The sequence below is a fragment of the Thunnus thynnus genome, chromosome 24 (assembly GCF_963924715.1).
Source record: "Thunnus thynnus chromosome 24, fThuThy2.1, whole genome shotgun sequence".
Classification (NCBI taxonomy): Eukaryota; Metazoa; Chordata; class Actinopteri; order Scombriformes; family Scombridae; genus Thunnus; species Thunnus thynnus.
In genome coordinates this window covers 8,865,482-8,881,923 of record NC_089540.1, presented here as the reverse complement: position 1 = coordinate 8,881,923, position 16,442 = coordinate 8,865,482, and the positions used below count along the sequence as shown (strand labels likewise).

The 16,442-nt window shown below is 41.5% G+C and overlaps 2 protein-coding genes across 6 annotated transcripts in view; one reads left to right on the top strand and one right to left on the bottom strand.

Moving 5' to 3' along the window:
* Positions 1–9,522, bottom strand: part of raph1b (Ras association (RalGDS/AF-6) and pleckstrin homology domains 1b) — a 41,709-nt gene extending 32,187 nt beyond the window's left edge. For 3 of the 5 annotated variants that reach the window (XM_067582771.1, XM_067582775.1, XM_067582773.1), the window contains exon 1: positions 9,220–9,522. The gene's annotated coding sequence lies outside the window, so the exon portion shown is untranslated. The remainder of the gene's footprint in view (positions 1–9,219) is intronic. The other 2 variants (XM_067582776.1, XM_067582777.1) reach the window with 1 other exon arrangement.
* Positions 9,523–12,398: 2,876 nt separating this feature from the next.
* On the top strand, positions 12,399–16,116 carry si:dkey-1h24.6 (uncharacterized). The gene is made up of 4 exons (XM_067583045.1): positions 12,399–12,692; positions 14,331–14,657; positions 14,751–14,887; positions 15,771–16,116. Exons 1-4 carry the CDS (start codon positions 12,593–12,595, stop codon positions 15,882–15,884), a joined length of 678 nt encoding a protein of 225 aa, XP_067439146.1. The 5' UTR covers positions 12,399–12,592; the 3' UTR covers positions 15,885–16,116.
* The last annotated feature ends 326 nt before the right edge of the window (positions 16,117–16,442 follow it).

The following is a 16,442-nucleotide window of genomic DNA, read 5'->3' as shown; positions in this document are numbered from 1 at the left end:
CCACACATGGTGGGAATTACGGAATAATGCTGCGTCAGGAATGTTCCCACGATGGCCAGTGGGATCTGATGGAGGTCCCACTTGGCTGGCGAGCTGCCGGCAGGGGGGTTTATGGGTAATGTAACACACACATACAGAGTTACGTGATAAAATGCCTCTTGTGTTAAGTCTACATTTGGACCTGTTCTTCTTGCGCTGCATCAAAAGAGCCCTTTGTGTCAGAGCATTTGAACATGTGTGCGCTGGTTTCACTTTGACTGCAAGAGAAATTGTGCTCAACTCTCAAAACTCATCATTAGCACAGCTTGCTTCACAGCTGATCAGCTTAAAAAGACAGAAATCTCACTTCTCTTTCGCACCACTTTGTTCCGATAATCTCCCGACGGGATTCGCCAACAGCAGTGAGGGGCGAGAGGGGGTCAAGCTGACTGACCGCAAATATGCCAGTAGCCCCAAAGCCGGTCATGGTGCCAAACTCGATCCCAGTTCAATCACCGGGTAAAGTTGCCTGTGTGGCACGTGGGCCAGATAATCAGGAATCACTAGAGAGTGAAGATCAGCGGAGCAGAGAGAGATTAGCAAGCTACTCAGCCACTAACTTAACCCAGACTCAGTCAATAGAGGCTCGGGTTCACTCAGAGCTGCCAGCGTATTAGTCAATGAGATTTAGCAAGAGGCAGCAATACAAGCGCACCCACACACACACACACACACACACACACAGCTATTTTGTGAGATTAAGCCTGCAGGTTTGACTGACTGTCAGGGGATTCTCTCACAAAAATGTGTCAATCCACTTCTACCACGGCGAGCATGTCTGCTTTCGCTTGGGTTCTCTCTTTGCATTGTAGGTCACTGCTGTTACTCCAGATTCCTGTGCTGTCCTACATGAACCTTAATGTAAGAGGAAAGAGGAGCAGCCTGTCAGCATCAGCCTGTACAGTAAATTCAGAATGCTAGCTTGAAGCCAAGTGTGAAGTGTGACTTCCAGACGTTGGCGGAGGACGCGAGGAGAAGAATGACCTCAGTGTTTCCAAACCGCTGTATTTCACATGACATCAGCCGTACCGAAGGACTTTTTATTGGTTTTTTTTCTCATAAACCTCTCCTGTCCTCTCCCTGCCTCCTCCATCTGATACTTCTTCGCCCCTTTTTCCCACCCCATTCTTCACCCTCTTCCTCACAGGTGTTCTTCCACTTCCATGAGTCTTTTTGGCAGCCAGCTCGGTTGTAGAGCGGAGCGAAGCCAGTGGGCCCGCTAGTGACGTGTGTGATGTGTGGTGACCCTTGTGGCTTTTGGCGAGGCGACAAGGGCAGGCTGCTTTCCAACCCCTCTCGTTTCCCTTCCTCGAGGTTTCACCGCACACTTAAGTACCGCCTGCATAGTGTTGCTACTTTCTTACAAACATGAGCCGGGCTAAATTTCATGATTACGGGTGAGAGTGAAGCTAGAGATCTGAGGATGGGGAAAGTAGGCTGCAGTGCATATTTAATGGCAAAACAAGCCTGTTCAGCCCCAGTTTTTGGTGTACTGCTAGTTCGGGGCTTGAACTGAACACTTGAAACAGTTGGAACTTTTAAATAATGTAAAGGGGCGCCTGTTTTCTCCTTCGCCATACAGTGCATCAGAAACCCCTTTGGAGCTACAATTCAAGAGGATGACAACTTAAATCCAGCGCACGCTCAGGTCTAGAATCTATTTTCTATGCATGGTCAGATATGTGTTTATTCCAATAATTCACTTGTACGACACAGCCATTGAAACCACACATATAAACATGACACCCCCCCCAACACAATATGATGCTAACCTCCCTAAAGGGACACCAGGAAAGAACACTGTAATCACCATCATCCTCGACTTTCTCTGATAGTTTCATAATGCCGCTTTTGTTAGTCTATCCTATAAAACTGAATCCTCAGTGGATTCCACTGGAATGTAACCCGGAGGTCAATGGTTAGAAAGCAACTGTACAAGCACAACCTCATCTAAACATTTTTGGCCGAGAGGCAGGCATTTCACAACGGGGTGTGGGGGGGAAACAGTACAGCGTACGCATCTGCGTGCGTCTCTCAAAAGATTTTGTGTGACGGGCTTTAACTGTTACCAGAGACTGCAAGAAGACAAACAAACATCATCAACCTCCCCCTCCCACGCGCACACACATAAACACACACACACGGAAACCACTGTTATGGTTTCATGAGAACTAGATGAACTCTGATCGGACGGAGGAGCAAAGAGGACACGGGAACTGACGCCACTGATGTTTATCCCAGGCTATAAAGCAACTATATAGTGCTGGTTGCTGCAAAGGGTTGTCCATTCAGTATAATTCAATTAAAGACGCAAAGGAGCGTATGTGAAAGCAATACAGAGAGTAGGGAATAAATCCACTTTCTCTTTCCCTATGTAATCTTTACACCAGACAGATCATACATCACCCTCCCCTCAGTCAATAATGAATATTTTTTATACAGCAGCCAGACAGCGCATGTATATTTCCTCTGTGTTGGCACTTTGTGTGCTCTTAGTACTACTCTCTCTCTGAAGCGCTCCTGCTTGCCTCAAGCAATTCATGTTCTCTCTCTTCATGTCAAAGACCCATTATCCATGGCCCCTATCTCTACAGGCTGTCCATCCACGCAGACGGGCCGCCCCATCCATCAACCCATCCCCTGACTGTGGCGGTGGAGCCTTTAACAAGACTTTGCTGCAGATTTCGTAGGCAGGTGCGGCAGACAAGGAAACGCGATACCATAAATCACCTCCTCTGCCGCTCTGCCCGCCGTTATGTGATGTGGCTGCTGGAATTCAAGCCGAGAATTCCCACTGGGATGAGATTCCCCTTTTCCAACCTTGAAGGCTAGGATCAGTTTCAGGGTGATTACCCGACTGTGTGTGTGACTTACCTTAAAAACAGCCTCAAAGCTCTATTATGGAAGCCACAGGTGTTGATCACGCTGACTGTATGATTAACTGTGCCACACAGAACAACAATCAAGTCAGTATGTTTCACAAAAGACTGCCCCCCCCCCCCTCCATTTCCTGTCACGTGCACTGCTGAGTTAACAAAGACTGACCCCCTACAATAGTGAATGGAACAGACCATCTGTAATACAGTAGAGAGGAGGGAGGGAGGGGGTCTTCACCAGCAACCCAGCGGTGAGAATCAGCCACCTGCCATTGTCAAAGTCCCACTGATTAATAGCTGCTAAGCTGTTTAAACAGACTGTACAGTGAAAGATGTGGCAAACAAAAAAGGGACAATTAATGAATGAGCATTACAACAAGCTGAACAAGTATCACAGCACATCAGATACAATGTAGGAAAATAGGTCATGGAAAAACTTTACATAAGACAGATGTGTTTATGTAGTTTAAAAAGGTGGAGCGAGGCCATATTCATCCATAAAAGAAAAATCTTCCCTCAAAATCACGCTTTAAAAGACAAGTTTGGTTTCAGTCGCCCTAAATCATAGCACTTATTCCTAGACTCATAAGTTTCTACTGATGCGTAACATTTATACAGGAAGAGATCCAATGTAAATGAAGCAGAGTTATTATTTTTCTCAGATGACAGTGGCCTCAATAGACCAGAATGCAATGCAGCCACTTTTCTTCACTCAAAAACACTTGCTCTCCCCACCTAAAAATTATAATAACAAACAGCTAGATGCAACAAGTGCAAACCCGTTCTCTGATGTTGTTAAAAAGGAAATCTGGGCAATGTAGGATGGTAAACGAGGCTGTTTGAGGGATTATAATCACCCCAAAATGTAAATGTGATCATAAATTAACTCCTGGAGCACATTGAACATGATGAATCAATGATATCCGACAAAGTAAAAGCATCTAGGAGGTGGACTTTTCCTTTAGGCAAGTAAATCCCACCCACACTAAAAATGTATACACTTTGTGATACTGCAAAATGCTTCAGGAGAAAGCGTTCACCCCAATGGCACAGATATGACAACTAACATGGCGAGGAGATCTGAATTGTAGGTCAATCCTCGCCGTCCGTGTCTTCGGTTGTCTTTATATAGTGGTGTGTATGCAGCTGTGCGCTTGAGTGCACCTGCTGAGCGAGGACCCAGATCATGTATTGCCCTGAAAGGAGAGGAGGGTGCCCTCCTTCTGCCTGCTCCAATCAGCGGTGCAGCTGGAGATAGAGCATTTATAGGTTTAGCACAGGCTACACCTTCTACATTTCCTGCTGCTGAAAAAAAAGTGATGGAAAGAAAAAAAAAAAAAACAACAAGTAAAAGTGAAAGTGTGTGCATGTTTTTAAGGTTGCACAGCTGCCCTATCCTTGTCAAAAGAATTGAAATCAGTCATCTCAAAAGAAAAGGCTGCATGCGGATTCCGAACAATTGATTTCCTGCCACTGAGGGCATTGATAGAAGTTTCTAAGCATGTATGAAAAGGCCAACAGGAAGAGCGGCTCGCTATCTGGAACAGTAGAGGTTTCGCAGCCTACAGGCCATGCCATTTGTCTTTGTTTCCAAATGGCAGGGGCAGCTGCCACCAAAGGTCAGCAAAATGTTACCAGAACAAGGCCCTATACAAGGCCGGGACCTCGTGCCTGTGACAAGAGGGGGGACACACCCATGTGGAATGAGACATGGACACTTTTCCTCTCGTTTTCACTTGCACACAACACAGCCAGAATGTGGCATTTTGTTTGGCATCAAGGAGCCGGTACCTTCTGCAGCTGGTCGCCCTTTCCCACCCCCACACACATCTACTCTCCAGTCCTCATCTGAAGCAAAGGTACCTGCTACCTGTGTGGAAATATCAGTTTACACTCTCCCCTCCGGCTCTCCATCAGGGTGTTTTGAAGGCTGCGTTTGAAGTGGCGTCCTCCCACTGCCTTCCTTTACCCACCTACACCCCTGGCTGTAACACAACCTGGGTAAACTTACACCAGCCACCACCGCTAACCCCCCGCCTCGTCTCTGGAGCTTTTGTGCGGGGGTAGTCTCATGCCCAAGGACATGGGTGGGTGGACGGATGGATAGATAGGCGGAGGTCTGACACGGCTCTTGCAACTCGCACGACAGCGCCAAGAAAGTGCTGACAGACCAGCACGCAGGAGATGCTAACACACACACACACACACATATATATATATATACACACAGACAAACCAAGAATAGCTTTCAAATCTTTCTTCTCCAACACACACACACACACACACAATCTCTGGGGATCATTCTTCAAGCCCAAAATTTCTTTGACAACTGTTTTTCTCATCTAATCAACTACATCCCAAGGAAATCAAGCGTACACAAAAATAAAAAGGATGAAAGGGAGCAGAGGGATGGAGGGAGAAAAGCAGAAGAGGTTTTTTTTTTTCTTCTTCTTCTTCTTCTTCGCTCCTTCTTTTGGCAAAACACGACAGAGCGGGTGAATGAGAAAACCATGTTTCTGGTTATTTTGAGCTGATGTTTCTTCCAAAAAATATATACACCCTCTGTCTCTGGGTTCTCTTTTCAATAGCCTCGAGAAAGAAAAGATGACAGTGAAAAATTCCTGACATGTGCTCTTAAACAGGGGCAGTGAAATGACACGCTCCTTTTTAACATATGTTTTACTTCTGTGGCTGGAAATTTAATCCATGACTGAGCTTTTTATGGCTGAGCTGTATAGCGTACAGCCTGAAAGCAGTGACTTCAGGACAATTTAGTCTATTGAGAAGATGTTTTGTACGATCTATTACATGGGGTGCATGTCCGCTGCTACTTTTTAAGTTCATTAAATGTCTGTTTCTTGGTGGGAACTTGATATGAATAATGATGCTGATTCAAACATGAACTTGTTGAACTTACATTACATGATATTGATACAACCGCAACAATAATAATCCTGTTTACACTGATTCAAAATAGATCTCCTGGAATCTAACCGCAGGCCTAAAATAACCCCCCGAAATTGCCTCTAACATCAAAAACAAAGCAAATATTTTCAAACCTTCCATTTTACATAACCAGCTGATAACTAAGTTCTTAAGAAACACATTTATAATGGGTTACAGCACAGGAAACAGCCACAGTAACAATGCCTACAGGAACAAAAACAACATATCGCTGGGTTTTCCAGATGTGCTCGGGGGCATCGCACATTTTCTGTCCTTTTTTATATCTCCGACTAGACAATGAGTGAAATCTGACTCCAAACTCCAGCTATTTTCCTCATGCAAAAACAAAAAAAAAAACAACATAACAAGCTTAAAGGCATCTGCCTGAGGGGGGGAGCGACCAGAAGGCCAGTAGTTATTTTCAACCCATTAACTGCACTGTAAGCGAATGGGTCGCATTGTTGCTGCACTGTCTCCATGCCCAGAATAATGTGCTTCGAGTCTAGTGCTTTGTGGATGCAAATCAAGCGTGCCTTAAGGACACAGACGGTCTATTATAATGCCACTGTGGGGAATAAAGGCTGGGCCAAGTGGCTTCTTTTTAGTGGCTTTTATTATGTGTGTGTGTGTGTGTGTGTGTTTGTTTTGCTGCATTAGCCCCTGAACTGAAGAGATACAGCTTTGGCAGTACAAATAGCACCCATACAGGGAATGTTTACTGGGTGAAAACCTGGGCTCATATGGCAGCCAGCCAGACAGTGGCATGGTGTTCAGCCCCTACAGATGACCTTTGAACCCCACAGTCAGTGAAGGGTCATTATTTCACCAGTGTTAATGTCAGCAAAGCTTAGGCTACAGAGGGAAACATAGCTTGACCTCAATGGAGAGGCTTGTTGTTTTGGGAGTTATTTCTGCCAGTAAAGCAGCAGCAGCAGCAGCAGCAGCAGCGTTCAGGCACCCTTGATAAATAACATATTTTGGTGATTTTTAATCGAAAAGCTGTAAACACAGTCTCTCTAGGATATGGAAAACAATAGTTTTAGCAAACCTTAATGCATAGTTACTTTGTATATCATAAACGTCATTGTGACGTGCAAAAGTTTGGGCGCCCTAAGAGTTCAGAAGTCTCAGATTCTTTTTACAAAGTCTCGGATCTTAATCAGCTTGAGGCATGTAAACAACCATCATTAGGAAATGTCAGCTGGTGCCAGTTTAAAAGCTTTACAAATACTCTGACTCTTCAAATCTTGTGTGAACACTCAGCAGCCATGGGTTCCTCTAAGCAGCTGTGTAAGACTCTGAAAATGAAAGTTATTGATGCCCACGATGCAGGGGAAGGCTACATGAAGATAGCAAAGTGTTGTCAGCAATGTAATTAAGAGATGGCAGTTGTGGAGGTCAAGATGTGATCTGGAAGATCAAGAAAACTCTCAAAGAGAAGTGCTTGTATGCTGTTCAGAAAGGCAAATCAAAACCCCCATTTGACTGCAAAAAACTTGCAGGATGAAGATTTAGCGGAATAAGGAGCGGAGGTGCATTAACAAGACCTTCATGGGAGAGTCAGTAGAAGAAAACCTTACCTGCGTCCTCATCATAAAATCCAATATCAGAAGTTTGCAACAGAACATCTACAGAAGCCTGATGTGTTTTGGAAACGAGTGCTGTGGACTGATGAAGTTAAAATAGAACTATTTGGTCACAATCAGCACATTTAGAGGAAAAAGAGGAGCAGCATTTCATGAAAAGAACACCTTGCCAACTGTTAAGCATGGAGGTGGATCTATCAAGCTTTGGGGTCGTGTTGCAGCCAGCGGCACAGGAATCAATGCACGGATGGAGGGACGAATGGATTCCACTAAATACCAGCAAATCCTGGAAACAAACATCACACCATTTGTAAAAAAAAAAAAAAAAAAAAGCTGAAGCTGAAAACAGGGTGGCTTCTACAACAGGATAACGATCCTAAACATACATTGAAATCCACCGTGGACTACCTCAAGAGATGCAAGCTGAAGGTTTTGGGATGGCCCTCACAGTCCCCTGACTTAAACATAACTGAGAATCTGTGGGTAGAACTGAAAGAGCTGTGCGTGCAAGACAGCCTAAGAATATTGCAGAAGCCTTTTGCAAGGAAGAATGGAAGAGAAACCCAAATACAAGAATTGAAAGACTTTTATCTGGCTACAAGAAGCGTTTGCAAACTGTGATATCTGCCAGAGGGAGTGTTACTCAGCACTGACTATGTAGGGTGTCCAAACTTTTGCGCATGCCACAATGTTGTTTTTATTTTTGTTCAATTTATAACATAAGTATTAATGTTTGCTGAAAATATTGTTTTTTTCCATATCCTAGAGAGACTGTTTATATCTTTTCAATCAAAAAAAAAAAAATCACCAAAATGTAATTTGTCAAACTTTTGCATACAACTGTAAATACAAATATGTGTTAAATTAACTTTTCCACTCTGGCTTCTGAAGATAAAACTACAAATATTGTATTCAATGTAGTTCAGTTGCACATCTACAAGCTGCAGTGGATGGTGGCATTAAACTGGAGATAGCCACTGGTCAAACTGGCTTTATTCAATCTGCAGCCGGCGGCCTCATCCAACAAAGGGAATTAAAACACAGTTCATGAGCTGCAGTGAACGAGGCAGCTAATAATGAAGCTGAACCCAGTCACACACACGCACAAAACACTTATTATATAGGGTTGTTTTTTTCTTAAAGACATAAAATGTGGCATTTCATAATCCCACCAGCAGGATACAAACATTAGCACGACAAAAAAAACCATCGGCCATTACCAGGAGCTGAACAGGGTGGAGACTGTACATCTCTCTTCTGCTCACATAGATGCAGAACAAGAAAATTAGCTTTTTTTAAAAATAAAAATAAAAAAAACCCTGCAGCTCGGCTACGAAGGGCTCGGCTTTGGCAACATAACTAACAAATACATCCCAACAATAGACTTCAATTGTCAGTGCCATCATGAAAGCTGCGGCTCTTTTCCCAGTCGGCCCAAACGCTGCGCACCCTTTCTCCCCCAAGAAAGGGGATTGTTCAATGGCCGCATAGGGGGCACAAATTAAGCCCCCTCCCATTCAAACAGCCTGCCACACCAAACTCAGTCAATAATATATCACAAATGAATGACTCGTTTCGTGGTTTTGTGGTAAACGTAAATCTCTCGTCTCCTTTCCCGAGGACATAACTAGGAAGAGTGAACAGTGAAGGCTACAAACATGATAAACTGACATTTATTGATTGATAATTGACATTTCCAGCGCCTGAGTTTGCTTTTATATAAAGAAGAGTACAAAAAATGAGCATTAATTAGGGAAGAAAAACCCACTTACAGTCAAATGGGAGTCACAAAGAGGCTCCTCTCCTCCTCCTCCTGTGTTTTCCAATGGGAGCAAATCTCACTCCTCCTCAGGGAAAAGAAGAGGAACTCCTGCTGATAGATATGGTGTTTTTTTTAAAATAAAAAGCTACTTAAAAACTGCCCGTCGTCCTCATGTTTTCACGCGTTGCCTCGTCTACATATACAATCCCATTCCCTTTTCCCATTCTTCTCTCCCGGAGCTGCTGAGGAGGAGACACGCTGCGCCTCTCCGTCGTTTCCTGTCCAGCCCAGAACCCACGCTGCCTTCATGGCCTGTGGGAAATATCTTACATTGGAGCTTAAAACAGAGAGGAGAAATGAAGTAAAGTAAGTGGAAGCCATGTATTTTTTTAGGGTTGCCAGTGTTGAATAAATGACACATTGTTGCACCATTTCTTGCTTATTATTGCTGAAAAAGATATTATGTACCCACTTTCTGCTGTTCATCCTGCAAAGTCATTCAGTGCTCCTCTTTTTTTTTTGTTAGAATAAAGCAACAAATGAAAAAGAAAACTAACATGTCAGGATACTTGGGGTCATCTAAAAAAAAAAAAAGCACATGAATGAGCAATGTGGTGATGTAGTGAAAAGTAGGACTCTCTGGGAAACAGTGAAGGCAGCATCAGACTCCAGCAGCTGAGTGAAGCAAGCAGCCACATTAAAACCACACATGAGCTCTGCATGGGTTCATGCTGATGCTCACCACCACCACCACCAGACAAAAGGGGCATGTTCCAGATTAGGAGATTATTGCGCGTCATCCATATGGACACATGGCATTACCAACCCCTTCATCCATTTGCAGAGTTAGAATTACAGACAACATTTTGGAAATTCTATAATCCCCACTTCACAATCCCATTAATGTGTCACCACGTGTTACCACACACAAAATAAATATTTTGTACCCTTTTTATGGATTATAATCCTACTGTAGATTAAAAAAAGATTGCAGCAAATGCTCATATACCTGACAGTTTGCAGCAGGAGAAAACTGTAATCAACAGGCTGATCAAAATAAAATGATTTGTTGCCATCTAGTGGAAGATGAAAGCTATTGCACTTTCACCTCAAACCTATTGTGTAGTTCAGTGGTTCTCAAAGTTGGGCCCGGGGACCCTCAGGGGTCCTTGTGGGCAGTCCCCAGCAAAAAGGGGAATAATTTATTGCCACTATAATCCATGAGTAACACAGTGACAGAATGTGTGACAGTTTCAATGATGAGTTGCAGATGCTTTCTGTGATAAAACATCTAAAAGCAAAAATCTTATCAGATGAGGGACACTGGGACAAAACCTTATCAAATGATGGTCTAATTTGTGTCAGTTTAGGGGTCCTTGATAGGAAAAAGTTTGAGAACCACTGGTGTAGATACAGCCAAGGTCTGTTAATTATTAGCACAAATCGATCAAAGATTCAAAACTTGTTACTTTCTCTCACTACTGGCAACACAATCACTGTTTTTTTTTTCCCTCACAGACGTATCTTGACTACACCAGAGTCTGTACATGTGTTTTGCTCAGTGACTCATGCAGAACAGAGAGTTTCTTGTTCACCTTTCTCTTTGTGTTTTTCTGAGGTAATGACACATTTGGCAGCAACACAAAATGTCAGTTCAAACCAGATCTGTTTAGTTCGTCTCATTGTGTTCAGTAAACCTTTCCGTGCGGTACACTGGGTCATTGCACTTCTGGCAACTCACTCCACCTCCATCTGTAGCTGCAACATTATTCTCTTCATACTGCTTCAACACGTACAGCTACAGAGGAGAAAATGCACATATTTAGAGTGGCACTGAAAATACAGTATATTTTTTTATTATCTATATAGCTGATACTCACACTCAATGTTAGTATGTCAGTAGACACAAATTCATATTCATTCACAATCATAGCATAATGTTTTAATGTACAAATTTGCTGAACAAGCACCTTTACCAGTAACACTTTATAATAAGTGTTAATTCACAGTTTCACATTTCATACATTCATTGATATGCGACCAAATTAGCTGGATTCCTCTTACATAAAAGTTTATTTCAGGACCATGTGTTTGCTCAGATATAATAGCTTCATATTTATATGAGAATAGATTCAATGGTATTTTTTTTGACATATTTACAAGATAGCGGGTGGAAAATGAGTTGTTTTTTAATTCTATTTGTGTTGTTGTTGAAAGCATTGGAGTGTAGCATGGTAGAAAATTTTTTCTTTTTTTTTTACACTGGTGCTATGTTGTGGAACAGCCTCCTGTTATGCATTAAGTTTTTAAATATGAGAGAGGCTTATATAAGTCAAGTTAGGACTTTTTTTTTTTTTTTTTATAGAACAGAGTAACATAATGAAATCTGCAATGACACCGTTACTTTAGCTGTCCTTGTTTTCTGATGTGGGAGTTATTTTTTATTTCTTAAATTGTGGTGATGTGTTTTTGGAATTTCAGGATCGTATTGTTTAATTTTTTATGTTGACTGTCTTTGTGTTTCTTTATGTTTCTTTGTCTTTTAACATCTTGGAAATAAGTGTTTTCACTTTAACACGCTATCCTTTGTCTGTTTAATCCATAAAATCAATCAATCGATCAATCATCTAGCACGTACCAATTAAGTTCAACAGAAGTGTCATAGGCCTACCAAATAAACTAACAACTGAGTGTCTATTCTCACAGAAATATGAAACAATTTTTACCAATTAAATGTGAACTAATCACATCACGTCATAGTGACTTGATCATTTTTTAATGTTTACAGGAATTTATGATACATCATGTATTAATTTGTGCAATAAATCATCAGGAGCCATGCATTAGATAAGCATTAGTTAAGTATATGATTTGTATTCTTATTATAAAGTATCACCCCTTTACCACAGTGCAGCAACTAACATTTCCAAGACTGTTCCAAAACTTACAAAAAAGACTGAACTTATGTGCCCAGGACAGACAATAGGAATGGCATCCTGTGATGACTTTCTGGTCTAAATTAACATAATCCATCATTAAATCAATCAATTATTAATGACCTTGCGTATCAAAGGTCACACGCTATGGGAGAGAGAGCGGAAACTTCAGAGGAGGAGGCGTTTGCTGCTACAGGATGTTTTCCCTCAAGAGAGGGTGTGTTATCTTCAGTCACAGCAGCACCGTGGGAGGGCTTCAGTCTGAGGAGGATGTGATGCAGTACAGTCGAAGGGACGCACGCATGGAACCAGGGCTGATGATATCGGATTAACGGATCAGATCTCTCTGCAGCCTACGGTCGATGCAGTTTGCTTGAGGGCCTCGAAGTTTTGGGTGATGAGGACAAGTCTGGAGAGCATCATTCTGCTGGACACAAACTCTCAAAAATGCAAAAGTTCAAGATGAGGGTTTGCTGGATTTTCACGATCCTCCTGGGCTGCAGGTTGTCACATGCATCTGAGTCTAAGAGCTCCTGTACCTGCGATCGTAAGTTGTAGACTTTAGTAAAAGACAAATTCTCGCTTACAGTAATTCATATGTTTATCGCAACTAATATGCAAGTTGTAGTTATTACTAATAGTACAAATAATTTGCTTGAAATTTCTATTTGCCAGAAAAAAACAAGTAATTGTGAGTATTTACAACTTACTTAACAGTGAATCGTCTTTTTCTCACAGTCTGACAGTTGAAGGCACTTTGTTTTGCATGTGTGGTTACAGTGAGACAGTGGGACAGTTTGGTTTCATTTGTAAACACTGAGGTTTAGACTTGCCCCCTCAGTAAAAACTTGACTATCAATGTATTTAAATGATTGTCTGTTAAATCACAGTTGTGGACATTGATATTTTATCTACTCTATGGTTGACAGCTTTAAGTGTAGGCGCATAAAACATAATCTCAGTTTTTGACTGTTTATCTGTTGATTAGTACCTAAAATGAGACTTATGTATAGTCCCCTAATGCTGACTGAATACATGTATTTGTGGTTTGAGAAACATCTTCATGCAAACAGTCAGCAGAGAATTATCAAAATACAGTTTGCCACAACTTTAGCTGATAAAACCGACTGCAGAAGGCGTGTGTTTCAAGACGAATCCGTGCAACAGCTACAGCGCTACATCAGATAAACCACAACCTGAAGGCATACTTGAGTCAGGCGCTGACTGACTCAAGTATGCCACTAACATGGCAAGTGCCTGTTTTTCAACGTGAAATGTGAGGTTGGCTAAAAGAGGTAAATGTGCCTAGATGTGCTGATATTGAACAAATTCCGTGTGGGGGTGGAGTTGCAGTGAAATGACGGGTTTCAAAGCCTGAATTTCAGTTAGGGGAATTAAATGCAAATAAATCAACCTTTGCTGGAGTTGTAGCTGAAACAAGTCATTTCCTTTGCAAAGGTGTCTGGTGTTGGTCACAGATGAAGACAAAGGCTTGGGTTACTGTAACATCTGTGGCTCGCGGCTTAAGCAGCTTGTTTCCATATTTTGAAGTTTCAGCATTTTCAAGGACGGTTTCACAACTTTTCAAGTCTGTCTTAAAACAACAGTCAGGAGCCCAAATGAACATTAAAATAGGTTTTTCTTGCCATCATCGTTCTTACTTTTCATACTGACCATTACAAGATCCCTTCATAATGTAAGTGATGGGGGACAAAATCCACAGTCACAGTTTCAACATTAGTCTTTTTAGTGACAAAGTCCCTCTTTTTGTTATACTTCCACCATAGAATCTGATGTCAAAAAGACCGTAAATGTGGCCGATATCTACTTGATATGACTAACTCAGACTGCTGAAGCCTCATATAACCTTCAGATTGCATTTTTGCACAAAATGACGTGTGTGGACACACTTTACATTGAAAGAGCATTTGAAGGGGATTTTTTAATAGTCAGTATGAAGGAGGAATGATTACAGTGAGGAAAACCTCTTTCACTGTTTATATGGACACCTGACTGTACTTGAAAAATTGTGAACCTATCCTTTAAGTATTTTTTGCAAGCATTAGTTCATGACTCCTAATCAGAGATCTTACATTATAATGGGAGTGTGAGAGGTATCTATAACCAGTAATCAGAATGAAATTGCACTCTGAATCATTATCACTTTTTTTTTTTTTCTCCCCAGACAAGGTGAAAACTGTCTGTGTACCTGCTGGAGACATTGTGTCTATACCTTGCCCAGACATGAACGGTGAAGACATGACCTTTAGCCTTCTTAAGAACAATGAAGTGATTTACAATCAAACATGCAACTTTGGAAAACCCACGTCCAACTGTAAATTAAACGATAGCATGGGTGTGGCGCTGCATGAGCACAACAAATCGGTCCGTTTCAACCTCACTGGAGTGAATGACAACAGCCATGGACTCTACAGATGTGAGGTCATAGTCACGTACCCTCCTCCCTATATAAAAGAAGGAAATGTTTTGTGGATCCTGGTGCTGGTACAGGGTAAGTATTCCTAAGATGCACAATCTATAATTTTGTTTGCATACAGTAAAGTACACTGAATACTTCCTTAATGTTTTTTTTTTTTTTTATCAGGACACCAATGCAATGTCAGTAGTCTTGAAAAACCTGCCCCATCTGTAGTCCCTGGACTTCACTGGATTTGGATTTGTGTGTCTGTAGTTCTCATCATCTACAGCACAGCTGTCACCATCATCGCCGTGGTCAACTACGTAAGATAACACGATACGATATTTAAATGGCACAGCACTAGTCATTCCTTATGAAACCTTTGAACACACTGGATTATGTAGAAGAAGAATTGTGCAATTTAAAAATGTAAAATTGAACCTGTTGTTTTCCTGTTAATTTGGGGTTACAAAGTTCTCACCTGACAATACCAACAAAACCACTGCGTGTGAACTATTTACAGCAAGGCAATAGAATAGATGTGCGGTGCTAAAATAGAAGCACACAAACAAGGGTAAATTTGCATATTCATAGATTCTGAATTTTGAATGAGGGAGAAGAAGTAGATGTCATTTTTAAGGATTTTTAAAGGAACTTTTCTATAAACAAAACCTATCAGACACAAATTATTAGTAAAAATCTGATGTCTTCAAACGTGTCTGGTGGGGATCTAGATAGGTATCTTTTCATATTTTAGTGGTCAGGTTTGAAAATGCAAATTACTGGTAGCAAATTTAGCCACATACGTAATGACATATTTTCACTCGGGGTCATAGCCAGAATCTTATAAATAGTGACTTGTCTCAGCAACCGCCCGATGATAATTGAGAATTGAAAGTAACATATTTATATAGATTTTTTCCATGTGTCATTTATTCAGCTGCTGTATTCTGTCTTGTTTATGTCATTTTAAAATAGCTCTATGTCCCAGAATTTCCCCACTAAGAGAGTCTAAAAACTTTTCTCCTCTCCACCAGCATTTTAATTCATGGTTGGGGAAATTGTTCTATTTAACCTTTTAAGTATTTCTTCATTTTTTTAACTTTTAAATAGGAACATGTTAACTTTTCCTTTTAGGTTCTTGGGTTCTTAGAAAGACAGACAGATATAACTCCGTTGTTCAAGTTGTCTTCATGTGTCTTACAGATGAAGTTCAAGCATTCAGATTCCCAGAATGACTACATGAACACCAAACCCAGAGCGCCCAAGGATCGCAAGAAGAAGAGAGGGTTAGAGAATCCTATACCACGACACTTTTGATTACCTGTCCATTTGCACAGCTGCCCCCATAAGTTGTTTACATAGAAACGGAAGGGGGGGGTGTCCTTGTAGTAGCTTACTCTGAACAGAACGTTATAGTGAGTGACGTTTGATTTGTTTTGTTTGGTGTGTTTTCTTGTAATTAGCATAGTTGTTTTTGTGCCTACACAGCAAAAGTAGCAGGTCCTTTACCAGTTGTGGTTGTATAAAACAATAAAAATAACTTACCCAACATCTTCGGTTTTGCTCACTTCCTGTCTCACTCACTCACTGTGTTTGCCTGTCACACATACACACATGTGAAATTTGTAGTTGGAAACCCCTATCTTTGTGGCTGAAACAGCAGGTGGTGTCTCAATGAGGGGATTTAACCACATTCAAAGTGTCACTTCATCTAGTATATCAGTGTGACATCATGTGGAGAAGAGTGACCACAATTTCATAAAAGAAAAAAATCAAACAAGCTGTTAAGAGCCCTCTGATTAAAATCACATTACACGCTCTTTCCAGTTTGCGCGCCCTCATCTCTAAAAAAAAAAAAAACCAAACAAACATCAG